The 17,281-nt window shown below is 36.1% G+C and overlaps 1 protein-coding gene across 1 annotated transcript; it reads right to left on the bottom strand.

The window, feature by feature from the left end:
- Positions 1–15,940: 15,940 nt before the first annotated feature.
- LOC111434950 lies at positions 15,941–16,399 on the bottom strand. Its single transcript, XM_023072280.1, has 2 exons — positions 16,147–16,399; positions 15,941–16,074 (listed from the first exon to the last, which is right to left on the bottom strand). Exons 1-2 carry the CDS (start codon positions 16,348–16,350, stop codon positions 15,955–15,957), a joined length of 324 nt encoding a protein of 107 aa, XP_022928048.1. The 5' UTR covers positions 16,351–16,399; the 3' UTR covers positions 15,941–15,954.
- Between the last annotated feature and the right edge of the window lie 882 nt (positions 16,400–17,281).

Genomic DNA, 17,281 nt, shown 5'->3' with positions numbered 1-17,281 from the left:
TGGCGCTAGGGTCACATTGTTAAAGTATCCAAATCAGCACTTAAAAGAAATGCTCATCTACTCTCCTCTATGTAAGAAAGAGTTAATTACATCTTATGAAATTCGTGTTTCTAACTTTCTATTTGGTTAAGTCTCAAAGATATTAGGCATACTCAATCGTCTATCAAAGTAAATCTCTCACTTATGTAAGTGAAAGGATACATGTGCAAAGACAGTAGTTCATAACTCGAATTAAATTTGAGTTATATATGATCATCTCATGAACTATTTATCTTCTGTATTAAGAAATTCATAAAAAGAAAATATTTTCAATCCAATCAAATATAAACTAAACTTATCGTATAGGATATCTCTACTAGTATATCTCCACGATAACAATTCATATTAAATGATTTGTAACTATTACAAAATCTGTCATATTAGAAGTGGTATCAAAATGACTCACCTAGTTTTATCCATACATTATAGATTCTATAAAATATTTCTTGAATATGATATTTTCCTATGATAAATATTGTTGCGTATTATATTTATAACAAGATTATATTGCATAAAAAATAATCCCAATTATTAATAATTGTCAAAATAATAAATAGTTATCAAAGACCATAGTTACTCGATACTTGAATCAATTGATGGGGATTACCGACAATAAAAAAATCAAACTTTTTACCAACAATAAAAAATAATAATAAAAACAACCAATAAGATAAGATAGATGTAGAGTATAAAAAATATATGTACCCAACAAAAAAAAAACATTAAAGCAAATAATAATAATAATAAATAAATAAAATATGAAAATCTAATAAAATTTAAATCAAACAACAAACAACAAAAATATTAAATATAAAATAAAATTCAATTGCAAGACCGTGTTGTTCAAATTTTGTTACAAACGAGGAAAAGAGTTTGTGATACCATTACAAAATGAGATAGAAAAGACTCAAAAACAAAAATGGACTAACACTCTATAATGACCCCTCTGTGACTGCGTAGCTCTCGAACACTTCTCTACCTTGACAGGCCGCTTGCGAACACCTGAAAAAATAGGGAAAGCGGTGAATATATAAATATATCTAGTAAGCAACCTACTTATAGTCTCATCGCATCATTGACCTAGTAGGAGACCACAGACTTTACTCTAGGTTCTAGGTTTATTATTCTTGTTGTGTACAGTTTTGGGTAGCTAACTTAGCGATATACCACAAATCGCTATCCAAAGATGAGGCGTTACCTCAAATAACTATATACTAGGTGGGAGACAGAATGGTAAGTGCTAGCCTACTCGTCATCTATGTGAGGATAGCAAATGCACCCATCCCAAGGTTTGGTGGGGCTACCCCTGTTACATGTCAGCTCCACTTGTTACTCGCATGATCAATGCCCTCCCACAAGATGGATCATCCGTGCAAGGAAACATTCTAGAAGCTTAAGGATCGGTTGTCTCTAGGATTAATCTAGTTGACACTTTCTAGAAATGTAATGGAACTCAAGGATCAATAGTCTTCAAAGTTGATCTAGTTGATGTTGTTTAGAAACACAGTGAAGCTCAAGGATCGGTAGGCTCTAGGGTTGATCTGACTGCTGCTATCTAGAAACGTTAAGTTCAAGATCTTCAAAGAGAAGACAATTTTGGATATGTTATAGATGCTATTGAATATGTATGACAAACAGTCAAACAAGATAGACTAGAAGGTTAATTAAAGACTTCACAAGTGCATCACGAGTGCTAATTTGGGCAGGGTAGTTATGCGTCAGAATCAAAATAGCTTTAGGAGTTGAATTCAGACTCCTTGAGTTGGGAGTAGTCTTACCCATCAATGAAGCAAGAAGTTGGAATTGCTCTAAGAGGACTGAATAAGAGAGAGGCGTGATGCATGTAAAAGTTCTTCCAGTAGAGTTAGCACAAGAGAGACAATCGAGCCCATAAAAGCGCTCCAAGAAGTGAGCACACGTATATTCTTTGAGTTATCGTCTCATGCCTAAGGTGGGTGATTTCTCAAGAAATGTCAAAAACCAACATTCGTTCGAGAAGGAGAACTAGATTGGATGTAAAAGATATAGAAAAATGAACTTGCACAAGACCAAGAGGAGCGTCAGAGCAACAATCACTAAGCGGTTAAGTAAAAAGTTGGCCGAAGGAAATGTGTTAAAGACTTCTAGACTTTGTTTTTGTTAAAGATCACGTATTTGTTTAGATTGCTGTCAGTTAGTATCTAATTAAATCTCCGTTAGGAGTTAGATCTAGTTTTTTATTTGATTTAGTTTTGATTTGATTAGATTTTATTTTGATTTGTTTACTGGTTTGTTACCAGATTTTCTGTAGATTTTTTAGGTAGATTTTCTGAATATCTTTTGTATTCTCTGTATAAATATGGGGCATTCTTGCTCTTCATAATTCAATCTTCTCATTAATCATTCAATCAATCCCTCTTTCACTAACAATTGGTATCAGAGCTATCTTCTTAAGGGATCTGTGAGATCAAAATGGGAGAATCAAGTTTTTCAGCTGTTGCACCACCAGTCTTCGATGGAGACAATTATCAAATGTGGGCAGTTCGTATGGAGACTTATTTGGAGGCCTTGGATCTTTGGGAAGCAATAGAAGAGGATTGCGAGGTCCCTCCGCTTCCAGCAAATCCTACTGTAGCACAAATCAAATTACAGAAGGGAAAGAAGACAAGGAAATCAAAGGCAAAAGCTTGCCTATTTGCCGTTGTATCTGAAATGATCTTCATGCGAATAATGTCCCTCAAAACAGCAAAAGAAATATGGGATTATCTCAAGGCTGAATATGAAGGAGATGAGAGGATTCGTGGAATGAAAGTCTTGAATTTGATCAGGGATTTTGAGTTGCAGAAGATGAAGGAGTTAGAGTCGGTAAAAGAGTACTCTGACAGACTTCTCAGCATCGCCAACAAGGTGAGATTGCTTGGTTCTGTATTAAATGATTCCAGGATCATTGAAAAGCTGCTAGTCACTCTTCCAGAGAAGTTTGAAGCCACCATTACTACTCTGGAGAACACCAAAGACTTGTTAAAGATTTATCTTATAGAGCTCTTGAATGCTTTACAAGCGCAAGAGCAAAGGAGGTCTATGAGACAAGAAGGGGTGATTGAAGGTGCCTTACTTGTTAAGCATCAAGACAGCCGCAGGTATAAAAACAACAAAAATTTCAAAAATCAATTGACGTATGGAGATTCATCTGCCAATTATCAAAAGACAAAAGGAGGAGGTTTCAAAAAATTCTATCCACCTTGCCGCCATTGTGAGAAGAAAGGTCATCCACCACACAAGTGTTGGAGAAGACCTAACGCCTTCTGCTCCAAATGCAATCAACTTGGACATGAAGCTGTGATCTGCAAAGCCAAAGATCTGGTGAAAGAAGTAGATGCATAGGTCGTTGATCAAGAAGAAGAAGAAGAAGATCAATTGTTTATGGTCACTTCTTCCTCAAACAAAGAATCGAGCGAGAACTGGTTGATTGACAGTGGGTGCACAAATCACATGACATATGACAAGGAGTCTTTTGAGGAATTAAGAGACACCGAAGATAAGAGAGTGAGGATTAGAAATGGTGAACACTTGGAAGTCAAGGGAAAAGGCACAGTAGCAATAACAAGCTATGAAGTGTTGTTTGAGAATAAGCGGTGCTTGATCAAAGATGCTAGTGGCAAAGACTTGTTCAACGTCAAAATGAAAGGAAAAAACTTTGCTCTAAATCCGACGGCCTTTATATCCAAAGCTGGTGCCACTGGGACTTGACACAAAAGACTTGGGTACTTTCATCATCGAGGTTTGCTTCAGATACAATCAAAGAAGCTGGTAGAAGAACTCACTGACATTGATGATGACATGTCTCCTTACCGTGCTTGTAATTTTGGGAAGCAACATAGGCAACCCTTTCCTAAACAGGCATGGAGAGGCTCGAAAAAGCTGCAACTGGTTCATGCTGATCTTTGTGGTCCTCAGCGAACACCATCACTAAATGGTAATCTTTATTACATTGCTTTTATTAATGAACTAACAAGAATGTGTTGGATATTCTTGCTGAAGCAAAAGTCAGAAGTTGCGGGTGTATTTTGGAAATTCAAAGCCAAAGTTGAGAATGAAGGTGCATGCTTGATTCAAACTATAAGGTCAGATAATAGCAAGGAGTACACTTTAGAAACTTTTAACAGGTTTTGTGAAAAGACTGGAATTGAACATCAATTGACAGCACCATACACTCCTCAACAGAATGACGTCAGTGAAAGGAGGAATAGATTCATAATGGAGATGACGAGACACATGCTTCATAAGAAGGATCTTCCAAAATGTTTTTGGGGAAAAGCAGCAAACACTGTTGTGTGCTCGCAAAGTCGAATTTCAACAAAAGATGTGAAGGTCCTCAAACCATTTGAAGTTTGCATGTTAGAAGAGTCTGAAGATGAACGACTAGAAGAGTCTAAAGATGAACGACAAGATGCTTTAGTTGATGATGCACCTGTCAGAGGAGGAGCTTTCGGTGATCGAGAAAAACAAAATCTAGGAGTTGGTTGATCGACCTCTAAACAAAAAAATAATTGGAGCAAGATGGGTGTTCAGAAAAAAGCTTGGAGTTCACAGCATCTAAACAAGGAGGAGTGTTAAAGATCACGTATTTGTTTAGATTGCTGTCAGTTAGTATCTGTTGAGTTATGGAGTCTACTCCCTGTATTTATAGCTTGGTCAACGGCTATATCCGATAAAGCTATATTTGGTAAAGCTATATTTGGTAAAGCCATATATGGTAAAGCCATATCCGGTAAAGCTATATATGGTAAATAGCTATATATAGTAGATGGTTAAATTTGGTAAAGCTATATTTAGTAGACTGAACCATATATATATCCCGTCTAGTAAAGCTTTGAAGATGTACTTTCTATTCTCTGTACTCTCTCTTGTTGTACATACCTGAAATCATCAATAAAAAAATCCTTTTAGCTAGAGTTCTCCTTGCAATTTTCTCTATCCTTTTCTTTGTGTTCATCTAGATCGAGCGTGTGTGTTGTTGTGCGATCCTAACAACTGGTATCAGAGCTAACGACTGATATCGATCCTAACAACTGGTATCAGAGCAAGACAAAATTCACCACGATCTGTGAAGATGGAAAGTTCAAAGATTGGAATTGAGAAGTTCGATGGATCTGATTTCGGTTTCTGAAAGATGCAGATTGAAGATTATCTGTACCAGAAAAATCTTCACGAACCTCTGTTGGGGGTGAAGTCGGATACCATGACCACGGAACAGTGGAAGCTCAAGGATCGACAAGCCTTAGAGATGATCCGGTTGACGCTATCCAGAAACGTGGCGTTTAACATCATCAAGGAGAAGACAACGTCAGATCTGATGAAGGCGCTGTCAAATATGTATGAAAAACCGTCGGCTATGAACAAGGTGTATTTGATGCGTAGATTGTTCAATCTACAGATGTCTGAAGGTGGACGTGTTGCGGATCATATAAATGAATTCAATATGATCATAAGTCAACTGGGTTCGGTGGAAATTAATTTCGAAGATGAAATTAAAGCGTTGATTTTGATGTCATCCTTACCCGAGTCATGGGATACTGTTGTTGCCGCAATCAGCAGTTTCCGAGAATCTGATAAACTGAAGTTTGATGAAATTCGAGATGTAGTTCTCAGCGAAAGTATTCGCAAACGGGAAACTGGAGATTCATCAAGCAATGCTCTCAGTGTTGATCGAAGGGGAAGAAGCAAATCAAAGAGCTCAAACAAACATGGGCGTTCAAAATCAAAGAGCCGGGGAAAATCTCCAAACAAACCCAACGTAACGTGTTGGAGCTGTGGGGGCAAAGGACACTTTCGGACAGATTGTACAAAACTAAAGAAGAAGCAGAATCATAAATCTGAAGATGATGATGATTCTATATACACAACAGAAATGCTGAGACGTTTTAATCCTTAGTGTGGATAGCCCAGCTGAATCCTGGATTTTGGATTCAGGTGCATCGTTCCATTCGTCTCCAAGTAAGGAATTGTTTCGAAATTTCAAATCAGAAAATTTCGGGAAGGTGTATCTTGCCGACAACAAAGCCTTGGAGATTGAAGGAAAGGGAGATGTCTCCATACAAACTCCAGCAGGAAATCTATGGACATTACAAGATGTCAGATACATTCCTGGTCTCAAGAAGAACCTGATCTCTATTGGTCAGTTGGATAGCACAAGCTATGCAGCAGAGTTTGGAAAGAGTTCCTGGAAGATTGTGAAGGGCGCCATGGTTGTTGCACGTGGCACAAAATCCGGAACCTTATACACAACTGCAGAGTGTATAAACATGACTGCTGCTGCTGAGAGTGCTTCCAATTTAAGTCTATGGCACAATAGACTTGGACATATGAGCGTCAAAGGAATGAAGATGCTGACTGCGAAAGGAGCTTTAAAGGCTTAAAATCTGTTGATATGGGTCTTTGTGAGAGCTGCGTTATAGGCAAACAGAAACGAGTTAGTTTCACAAAGGCTGCCAGAGAACCGAAGAAAGTGCGGTTGGAAATGGTTCATACAGACGTCTGGGGACCATCTCCAGTTTCATCACTTGGTGGATCAAGGTACTACGTCACCTTCATCGATGACTTCAGCAGGAAGGTATGGGTTTACTTTCTGAAACACAAGTCAGATGTGTTTACCACCTTCAAGGAGTGGAAAGCTGAAGTTGAAAATCAGACCGGCTTGAAGATCAAATGCCTGAGGTCTGACAATGGAGGAGAATACAACAAATCAGAGTTTATAACATTTTGTGCAGCTGAGGGAATTAGATTAATAAGAACAATTCCCGGTAAGGCAAGACAAAATGGTATTGCAGAAAGGATGAACAGAACATTGAATGAGCGAGCAAGAAGCATGAGGATTCATTCTGGATTGCCAAAGACATTCTGGGCTGATGCTGTGAACACAACAACATATTTAATTAATAGAGGGCCGTCAGTACCCTTGGAGTTCAAATTGCCCGAAGAAGTATGGACAGGAAAAGAACTCAAGTACTCTCACTTGAGAACCTTTGATTGTACTGCGTATGTCCATGTTGATCCAGAGAAGAGAGATAAGCTTGATGCTAAGGCCGTGAAATGCTACTTCATAGGCTATGGCTCTGACATGTTTGGGTACAGGTTTTGGGATGAGAAAAATAAGAAGATCCTAAGACACTGTGATGTGACCTTTGATGAAAATGTCATGTACAAGGACAGAGAGAAGATAAACTCTGAGACTACGAAGCAAGTGGGAGTTGAACTTGAGTGGCAAGAAAATTCACGCAGTGATGGTACAACAGAAGCTCAAGAAACTCCTGATCCTATTGCTGAAGAACCAGACGTGGAGCAAGTAGCACCTGAGCAGGTGTTGATAAGATCATCCAGAACTACCAGAGCACCAGATAGATATTCAACCTCATTACATTATCTGTTGCTGACTGACGAAGGAGAACCAGAGTCCTTTGATGAGGCCCTACAAGTGGAAGATTCAACCAAGTGGGAGCAAGCCATGAATGATGAGATGAGCTCACTTGAAAGGAATAATACGTGGGTGCTGACTGAGTTGCCTACAGAAAAGAGAGCTCTGTTGAACAAATGGGTGTTCAAAATCAAGGTTGAACCAGATGGCAGAAGGAGGTTTAAGGCCCGGTTAGTAGTTAAAGGATATTCACAAAGAAAAGGCATTGATTTTGCTGAGATCTTTTCTCCAGTTGTGAAATTAACTACTATCCGAATTTTGCTGAGTATTGTTGCATCGGAGAATTTGCACCTCGAGCAAATGGATGTAAAAATGGCTTTTTTACATGGAGATCTAGATGAGGAGATCTATATGCAACAACCCGAAGGGTTTGCAGCTCCAGGCAAGGAGCACATGGTGTGTAAGCTCAATAAGAGCTTGTATGGACTGAAACAAGCACCGAGACAATGGTACAAGAAATTTGACTTCTTCATGAGCAAGAGTGGTTTCCACAGAAGTGAAAATGATCAGTGTTGCTACCTCAAGAAATACACTGATTCTTATGTGTTTCTACTTCTGTATGTGGATGATATACTAATTGTTGGATCAAGTATGAGGGAGATAAACCACCTGAAGGCAAGCTTGTCTTCAGTATTTGAGATGAAAGATTTAGGTGCAGCGAAGCAGATCCTTGGGATGAGGATTTTTCGAGATAGATCTACTGGCACATTAAATCTATCCCAAGAACAGTACATTGAGAAGGTGTTGTCCAAATTCAAGATGAATAACGCTAAACCCAGGACTACCCCCTTGGCAAATCATATTAAATTGTCAAAGAGGCAATCTCTCAAGACAGTTGAGGAACGTGAGCACATGGCATCAGTTCCGTACGCTTCTGCAGTTGAGAGTTTGATGTATGCTATGATCTGCACTAGACCTGACATAACACATGCAGTAGGAGTTGTTAGCAAGTACATGGCAAATCCAGGGAAGGAACATTGGGAAGCTGTGAAGTGGTTTATGAGATATCTGAGAGGTATATCCAATACTACACTTTGTTATGGCAATGGCAAAGTAGTTCTGCAAGATTTTGTGGATGCTGATCTGAGTGGAGATGTAGACTCCAGCAAGAGCACATCTGGGTATATCTACACTATAGATGGAACAGCATTGAGTTGGATGTCCAAGCTTCAGAAATACGTTGCTCTTTCATCTACTGAAGCTGAGTACGTGGCTATAGCTGAAGCTGGAAAGGAGATGATATAGATGACAGACTATCTAGAAGAATTAGGCCGGAAGCAGTGCAAGAAGATCCTTCATACAGATAGTCAGAGTGCCATACAGTTGGTGAAAAACCCAGTCTATCATTCAAGAACAAAACACATTAGAAGACGGTACCATTTCACTCGCAGGTTAGTGGAAGAAGGCGATATGTGTTTGGAGAAGATAGAGGGTGCAAAGAATCCAGCAGACATGTTGACAAAATGTGTTGATGTTGGAAAATTAAGGTTATGCAAAGCTCTAATTGGTATGGTGTAGGATCAGTCTCCAAGTGGGAGAATTGTTGAGTTATGGAGTCTGCTCCCTGTATTTATAGCTTGGTCAACGGCTATATCCGGTAAAGCTATATTTGGTAAAGCCATATATGGTAAAGCTATATATGGTAAATAGCTATATATAGTAGATGGTTAAATCTGGTAAAGCTATATTTAGTAGACTGAACCATATATATATCCCGTCCAGTAAAGCTTTGAAGATGTACCTTCTATTTTCTGTACTCTCTCTTGTTGTACGTACTTGAAATCATCAATAAAAAATCCTTTTAGCTAGAGTTCTCCTTGTAATTTTCTCTATCCTTTTCTTTGTGTTCATCTAGATCGAGCGTGTGCGTTGTTGTGCGATCCTAACAACTGGTATCAGAGCTAACGACTGATATCGATCCTAACAGTATCTAATTAAATCTCCGTTAGGAGTTAGATCTAGTTTTTTTATTGATTTAGTTTTGATTTGATTAGATTTTATTTTGATTTGTTTACTGGTTTGTTACCAGATTTTCTGCAAATTTTTAGGTAGATTTTCTGAATATCTTTTGTATTCTCTGTATAAATATGGAACATTCTTGCTCTTCATAATTCAATCTTCTCATTAATCATTCAATCAATCCCTCTTTCACTAACAGTTTTAGTAAGGGACGTGACTATGACAATGAAATATTGTAGTTAATTTGTAGACTCAAAGAATACTTGTGTTGAGGCCAAAATGGTCACGCTTGGGGTGCATCCCCTAACTCAGGCAAGGATATGTTTATGCTAGTTGTGTCATGGTTTATCTAGTGAGTCCTGAGTCAGATCCAAGAGAATGGCGAAGTAGGTCCCAGGTGGGATAACCCATAGCCATTGGGTAGTTTGTCATACTTATGCTGCGAGTTAGAGAAGGTCCATCTGTGGGATAACCCATAGCCATTGGGTAGTAGTACGCAATTTTCGTATTCATTTCGAGACACGTTTATTTCTAACGAGTCAAATAGTAGTCAATCTGACGTTTGGATCATCATCGAGATGATACAAAGATTAAGTGAGAGAAAATATCACAATCTATAATTTGTGTCCTTGAGAATTTCATCGAGGACGATGACTAGTTTAAGTGGAAGAGAGTATCACAACCATACTATAAAAACAGTAGGTTTGTGATCGTTACATGCAATCAGGGTCTAAAACAAAGTATACACAACCATACTAAGACAGTGACATAGAAATGGCGCCCAATAAAACAAGTGAGGATCGAGACAAGACAAGTATTATACAATTACTAAAGAACTTGATCTATCATTCAAAGACAAAGCACAATAGAAGACAATATCATTTGACTCGTAGGTAATTGGAAGAAGGTGATGTGTTTTGAGAATATAAAAGATGCATCCGACATACATGTTGACAAAATGCGCTGTTCTTGGAAAATTAATGTTGTGCAAAGTTTTGGTTGGTCTTTTGTAGCTTCTACAGATGGTGTGGTTATATTGATAACGAGAAAAAAATTGAGAATGAATAGTTAGATTGAGTGTATCCGTCTCAACCTAGTTAAACGGTTAAAGTTTTAGAGCCTAATATCTATTTATGGGTTAACTTTACTTAAAGAGTTAAAAGAAAAATGAATATGATATATTTGAGAGTTATTTTAGAATTAATATATATATATATATATATATATATATATATATATATATATATATATATATTTTCCGCATAAACCCTAATCCCTAAATAAATAAATAAAAAGAATAAAAGGTGAGAAAGGGAAAGACAGTTTTGTGTATAAATATGATTATACATATTAAGCGAGTGATGTACGAGGAAGTGGTTGTTTCGCCCAATTCAGTGTTACCAAATGCGGCACGTGTAAAGCAATGGAAGGGGCCCACGGCCTTTTTATAAGAAAAAAAAAATCTAATTATCATTTTCTTTTTTTATCCTCCTTTCAACCAAATTTTTATAATTTATTAAATGTTTTAATAGTTTACTTTATTATTTTTAATTAAAAAGAACCGCTAAAATATTTGTATTCATTAATTTCTAGAATATCAAAATTTACACCAACTTTAATTTGATTTAGTTGAAATGTTATTTTTTTAAAACACCATCAAATTTGTATCATTGTAGCTTATGATTCTTTGAAAGCATATTGAAATGATTTTTTTTTTTTTAAGAATTTCCAATGAAAACTAATTTTGAGGATAAAAATTGCAACCCCTTCTCAAGTTTAAAATTTAATATTGCAACATTATTGGTTTAAATTTGAAATATAATTGTCATGACTCGACCTCTCTAGACACGAGAAGAGTTACTACTTGAAATTAAATAAAAAGAGTTAGCTTTAAAATGGTAATAAGAAGCAAATCCGTAAAACAACACTGAGGATCCCATAAAAATTATACTCATCAAAAACTGGATAGAAATGTGCAAAGAACATGAATTAAAAATCTCTTTTCTTAACATGTTAAAAGGCAATAGAAACGTTAGGTCAAAACATGACTCCATCGTCACCAACCAACTAGTGTCTTGGGATCGATCTGCAAGGAAGAAAGAGCAGCATGACGGAATATTTAAATATACTCGATAAGTAACTCGTTTATAAACTTATAGAAATACATTATTTATAAAGATCTACATATATCACACAATTCTAACTAAAGACCAATAGTAAAGTTCAGTTATTCTATTTGAGTTAAACCTAAGAGACCATTGAACCTCCCCTTTTAGCATCTTTTAATTCACTTGAGTTTATAACGTGAATTCCATTCCATAATCACCTTTCATCCTTAGTTTCAATTATCATAGTTAGCTCTTACTAACCGGGTAGCTCATATCCTTAGTTTGAGTTATCATAGTTAGCTCTTACTAACCTCTTATAGCCACTTTGATATGTCTAGCCACCTTGGAGCTCATTTCACACCTCTCCTCGACCATGCTACATAGAATAACTATGAGCACTATATTATCATTAGTTCTTACTCATGCCTTTTATTGTATTATCATCATAACTTCTCTTTATTATCATTCGTGGTTCTAGTTTGCTCCTATCTTGATCTTGGTACATACTTTTTATTCTACGGAGCTTGACTCTTCGTGTACAGGAATCTTAGAGATATTATGATTAACTCTATTTACCATGTTTCTCTCATTATATAATAATATATTCTTTAAACTTTTAGGCAAGCAAGGAGTTACATCTTAGAGATGTGAGTAGAGCTGTTGTGATCATTATATTTATCATAATGCTGCGATGGTCGCTATTCCTAAATGGGTGTCCGACATTAACAGCTATCAGAGAATGCTTGTCTGACAAGAAAGAGGCTCAAGAGGTGTGCGAACTAACTGGTGGGTCCATACTCGCATATATGGACTGTGTGCAGAACAGTAAATACACATTCAATTAGCCCGTTTAGGATAGCCGCCTAAAGAATATAGACTGATATGATAGGTCTCATTCATGTGTTTGCATCTAACCCTAATAATGGGGTCACTTCCTGAGTATTTCTTAAAATACTCAAGCCACATGCTACTTCTATTTCAGGTAAAGCAAGATATCCATGTACGGCTAACGACGACAACGCAACTCGAGACTATGACACATGCATAGGGTAGTTGTATTTATTTTTTTACACTTCGTAGACTAGGATGTTTTTAATTTGAATATTTATTTATTTCATTTAGTTTATTGTTGTGTCGTTTTAAAGATGTTTTCGAACATATAAATCTACGACTATGTTTTAAGATGAAATTTATGCTTTATGAAAGAGTTTAAATGCTTATTTTTGCAATAATGACTCTAGATAAGTAAAAATTTATGATCATTACATGGTAAATAACATATATATATATAATATATATATATATATATATATCCCCAACGGTGGATGTACTTCCTGCTAGAGAATGCTATCTTACTAATACTTGAAATCATCGCTGCACTCGACTCATCTTCTTCCTTTCTATTTTCTTTTATTTTCGAGTTACACATGAAATTTTAATTTTTAATTTTTTTTCTTACTTTATTTCCGTTATTTCATGTAAATTTTAATCGAATCTCATTTTGATTGCTTCATGAAAGTTGAATGAAGGATCATGAAAAATAATAAAGTATGGAGAGAAAATTTTGATAGAGAAAATCCGAGTAAGAACCTCCATTAAAGTTGATCGAACTTCGGTCACTAAATTGACCACTCTTCAATGATGCTTCTTTAAAATTGGCTCCATAGAGCTCCTACCCATCAAAGAAAAAAAATCTAAAGGAAGAATCATCTATGAATCTTCATAAATATTTGAAGATGAAGTTTACTCCACCCAAAATGGCAATAATACTCTTTTTTTTTTTTTTTTTCATTTAAGCATGTAAAATTACTAAAGTACCCCTCTCCATGTGAAATTCTTTGGTGTTAAAATTTAAATGTTATGATTGATAAAACAGTCTAAAAAGTTTTTTTATTTTTTATTTTTTATTCTTTTTATTTTTGAAGACACAAATACAGTTGGTAGTTGGCTGTCTGTTGAAGGTTCACTATCACATGGTAAGCTTGCCACGTGGTTCGTACACAAAGTTAACACTAACTACTTGATAGCTTCTCTTTACTTCTCATTCCCTTCCTATACCATTATTTCAATTTTAAATTTCCCCCTTTTTTTTTTTTTTTAATTAGCACAGTACAAATAAATCTAATAAAATTTAAATATCAAACATTCACACACTAACATCGGTTACCATGGTCAGTTATTCTAAATCTTTATAATAATCTTAATTTTAGGGTAGGATTGAGTTAGGTTATAATCCTATTTTTTATTTGAGTTGAGTGACTTAACCATAATAATGTCAACCCACGAACTGATCCAAATTTTTTGTTTTTCTAAAAACAATTCTAATGAGTTGGATAGTTCGAATTGATCGAGTTATCTAACACTATATGAGTTGATGAATGTAGAAGACATCAAACATTATTATATAATAAAATTCAATTTAACTTGATATTGAAAATACTTTTTAGAGCTTCAAAAACGAATAACTTTGATGGGTAACATTTGAAAATATTTTAAAAAGTAATATCGAATTTTGAGCAATTTGATACCTAATTTACACACACCATAAGTAAAGAAACAATTTAGTTCAACTCCTCATGATTGCTTAAGAACTCATCCAAAGAAATCAATTACTCTCTCTTTACCTAATGAGATGTTAAAGCTTTACCAATCATTTTGCTTCAATCACCGACACTACTCCATGTTTAAAGCAACCAAAAATCTTCAACCTTTCATCATTCAATTCTAGTTTTTTTTTTTTTTTTTTTTTGGGTGTAACAAGTTCGTTGCTACTAAAAATTGTCTTTGACTTTTCCTTTCGAACTTGATCTTACAAAAAAAAATGTTTTGTTCTCCTCCCCAATTGATGTGGTGGGTCTTACAATCCATTCTTCTTCATGGCCCAGAGTCCTCTGACACTCGTTTGATTCTCCAATCGATGTGAGAACCCCAATCCACCCCTTTCGAGGCCCAATGCATTACTTGCACATTGCCTCGTGTCCATTCCCCTTCGGAGCTCAGCTTCCTCGCTTACACATTGCTTGGTGTTTATCTCTTATACCAATTATAATGACCCTAGATTTCTACCAACCCAAATTCGCTATCGTCATGATAACCTATGTTTTATGATGAAGTCTTAAAGATTTAATTCCGTATAAGAGCATAGGTTATAATGACGGTAGCGACTTTAAATTGGTAAAAATCTATGGTCTAACGTTGATAGATTTAAAAAATAAAAAGGTTTAGTTTGCATAATTAAACACGACTTGAAGTTTGAAATCTTGAATGATGTTTGTATTAGGATGGACCACAATCGAGCAAAAGGCAAAGGAACGAATTGCATTAAAAGAGAAACTTGGATCTCACAAACCATACATATGAACTTGTCCTTTTTTTTCTTTTTGAAACCATAAATGAACCAAGATAGGGCAGTTTGAAGCCACAATAAGTCCAAAATTTGGAGTCTTTTTGGACCACACTCCTTTAGATATCCTAATGGAACATGTCAAAACCCCATTAATATGACATGTTAAGAAGGAGTTGGTTAATTATAGGGTTAATGGAGAGCTAATTTTGTTGATGGTTTGTTCTTGGGACATGGGAATCAAACGCTCATTTGATGCCTAGCTCTCTTTTACGCTTCTCGTTAGCGGTAGCTTTAGCTCCTCTATATAAATGGACCGTTGAAACTCGAAGAGAGTGGACGAAGACGTTGTGGGCATAGAATTACGAGAATTGAAAACGAGGAGATAGAAATAATTAAAAAAAAAAAAAAGAAAAAAAGAAAAAAGCAAAGATATGAGACATAAAAGAAGAAAAAGGATAATGTTTTATGTGTATGGTGGTCCACGTGGCAGAGTGGGCAAGGGGTGGTGATGGCCACATGGGAATTGTGGTCCAAACATTATGAAGGTTTGAGGAGAGAAGAGGGATGACAGGCTGTTCACAAAACAAAACAAACAAACAAACCAACCAAGCAGAGATAAGAGGGAATAGCTTTCTTTTGTTTTGCAGCCTTGTTGTTGTTGTTGTGGCGGGTGGGCCCAGATTAAAGAAGAACCCTTTTTGTATGGGCCAGCCTGCCTATATTTAATTAATTAATTAATTAATTGATCAATTAAATCCACGTATATTTTATAAAAACTTAAAATCATCAACTTCATTGGGCCTTGTGTTTGCTACTTCATCTGGGCTTCGGCCCTTTTCTTTCTTGGATCAACCAACTTTCAGAGCCCAACTCACTTTTTGGTTCTTCAAGCCCTGTAACTAATTATTGGGATACTTTCTACTACACAAAGTTACCCCATAACTAATATAGGCACTAAAATTCCAACCTTACAAATTTTGATTTATATTTAATTAATTAATTTTAGTACCGATTAAAAATAATAATAATAATAATAATAATATAATAATCTAGAAGAAAGGAGCCCGTGTGGGTATTCCCTTCCTGGTTCTTTTCCTCAGAGATTTGTCCTTCCCCAACGCTTCCTCCACTTCATTTTCCGTTGCCTCTCTCTCACTTTTATTATTGCTCTGCACAGATGAATTGTTTCAATAATAAAATAAATGAATGAATGAAAGAATAATAATAACAATACTAATTACTTTGCAATGGTGCGAACGAAGAGAGGGTTGAAGATCAAAAGAGCATCCACATTTGTCACATCCATATAATGACAACACTTCTTCGCCTCCCTTTTCCTGAAACTCCCTTTCTGCTTGCTTTTGACCTTTCGAACCCTCCGTTGCAGCCGACGCCTTGTGATCCTTCCGCAGTCGGAGATTATAAGGAACCGACTTCTCATCCATTCTCCAACAACACCCCCCAACCTAAAACAAAACAACCTTAAATAACAAACACTATTCTTGACCTATTCTTTCGCCCAATTTATAGGATTATCCTTCCACTCCTATCTCCTCCCCATTCACCCATTTTCTCCCTCCTCAACTCCCACCTTAGCCGCCCAACCCCACCTCTAGTAATTACCATCTCTTTGGGTTCGTTACTCACCGCCCCCTCTCTAACCCATGTGTCATCTTGGGAGACATTTCCACGCTCTCTTATGAGAAATGTTCCGTTCCCACTCTCTACAACCGACGTGGGATCTTGAGAGAGGTTTCCACATAGTTACAAGGAATGTTTCGTTCCCCTCTCCAACCGACGTGAGATTTAACACGCACTAACTCAACCAGTACTATTGAAAAGACCAAAGGGAGGGTTCATGAACTAAACGATGACGGTCGGTCACAAAACCAAGCATGAATGAGCCCTTCTAGGGTTAAACCGAACCAAATCAACAGCATACATGAACTTCTTCTCTATGAAACCCAAAGAGGGTAAAGTCAAGGTTATTGTTTTGCAACAAAATGATGGGTTATTATTTAATGAATATATAAATGAGATCTCTTATTCGGTTTAATAAATAGATTAGTGTTCATTACTTAATTTTGTATATTAGTTTCAAATTACTCTTTAATCTTTACAAATCTTAGATAGATTCAGCAAAAAGTTTTTAAAAATTTCATATATTATTAAATTATTATAATATCTAACCCACGTAATATCAGATAGAATCCAATAAAGAATCTATCTGATATTACTTTATTATTAACGAAATAAATCCATGGTCGTCTACGAAAAGCATTCGATCTTCTTCTTTGGGTTATAAAAAGAGGCTTCCCAAACCAAATTAGTAGAGAAATCTGGAAAGTTTTACTGATTCAAGAACTCGAAGCCATA

Source organism: Cucurbita moschata, unplaced genomic scaffold, assembly GCF_002738365.1.
Source record: "Cucurbita moschata cultivar Rifu unplaced genomic scaffold, Cmos_1.0 Cmo_Scf00047, whole genome shotgun sequence".
NCBI lineage: Eukaryota > Viridiplantae > Streptophyta > Magnoliopsida > Cucurbitales > Cucurbitaceae > Cucurbita > Cucurbita moschata.
This window is presented reverse-complemented; position numbering and strand designations above follow the sequence as displayed.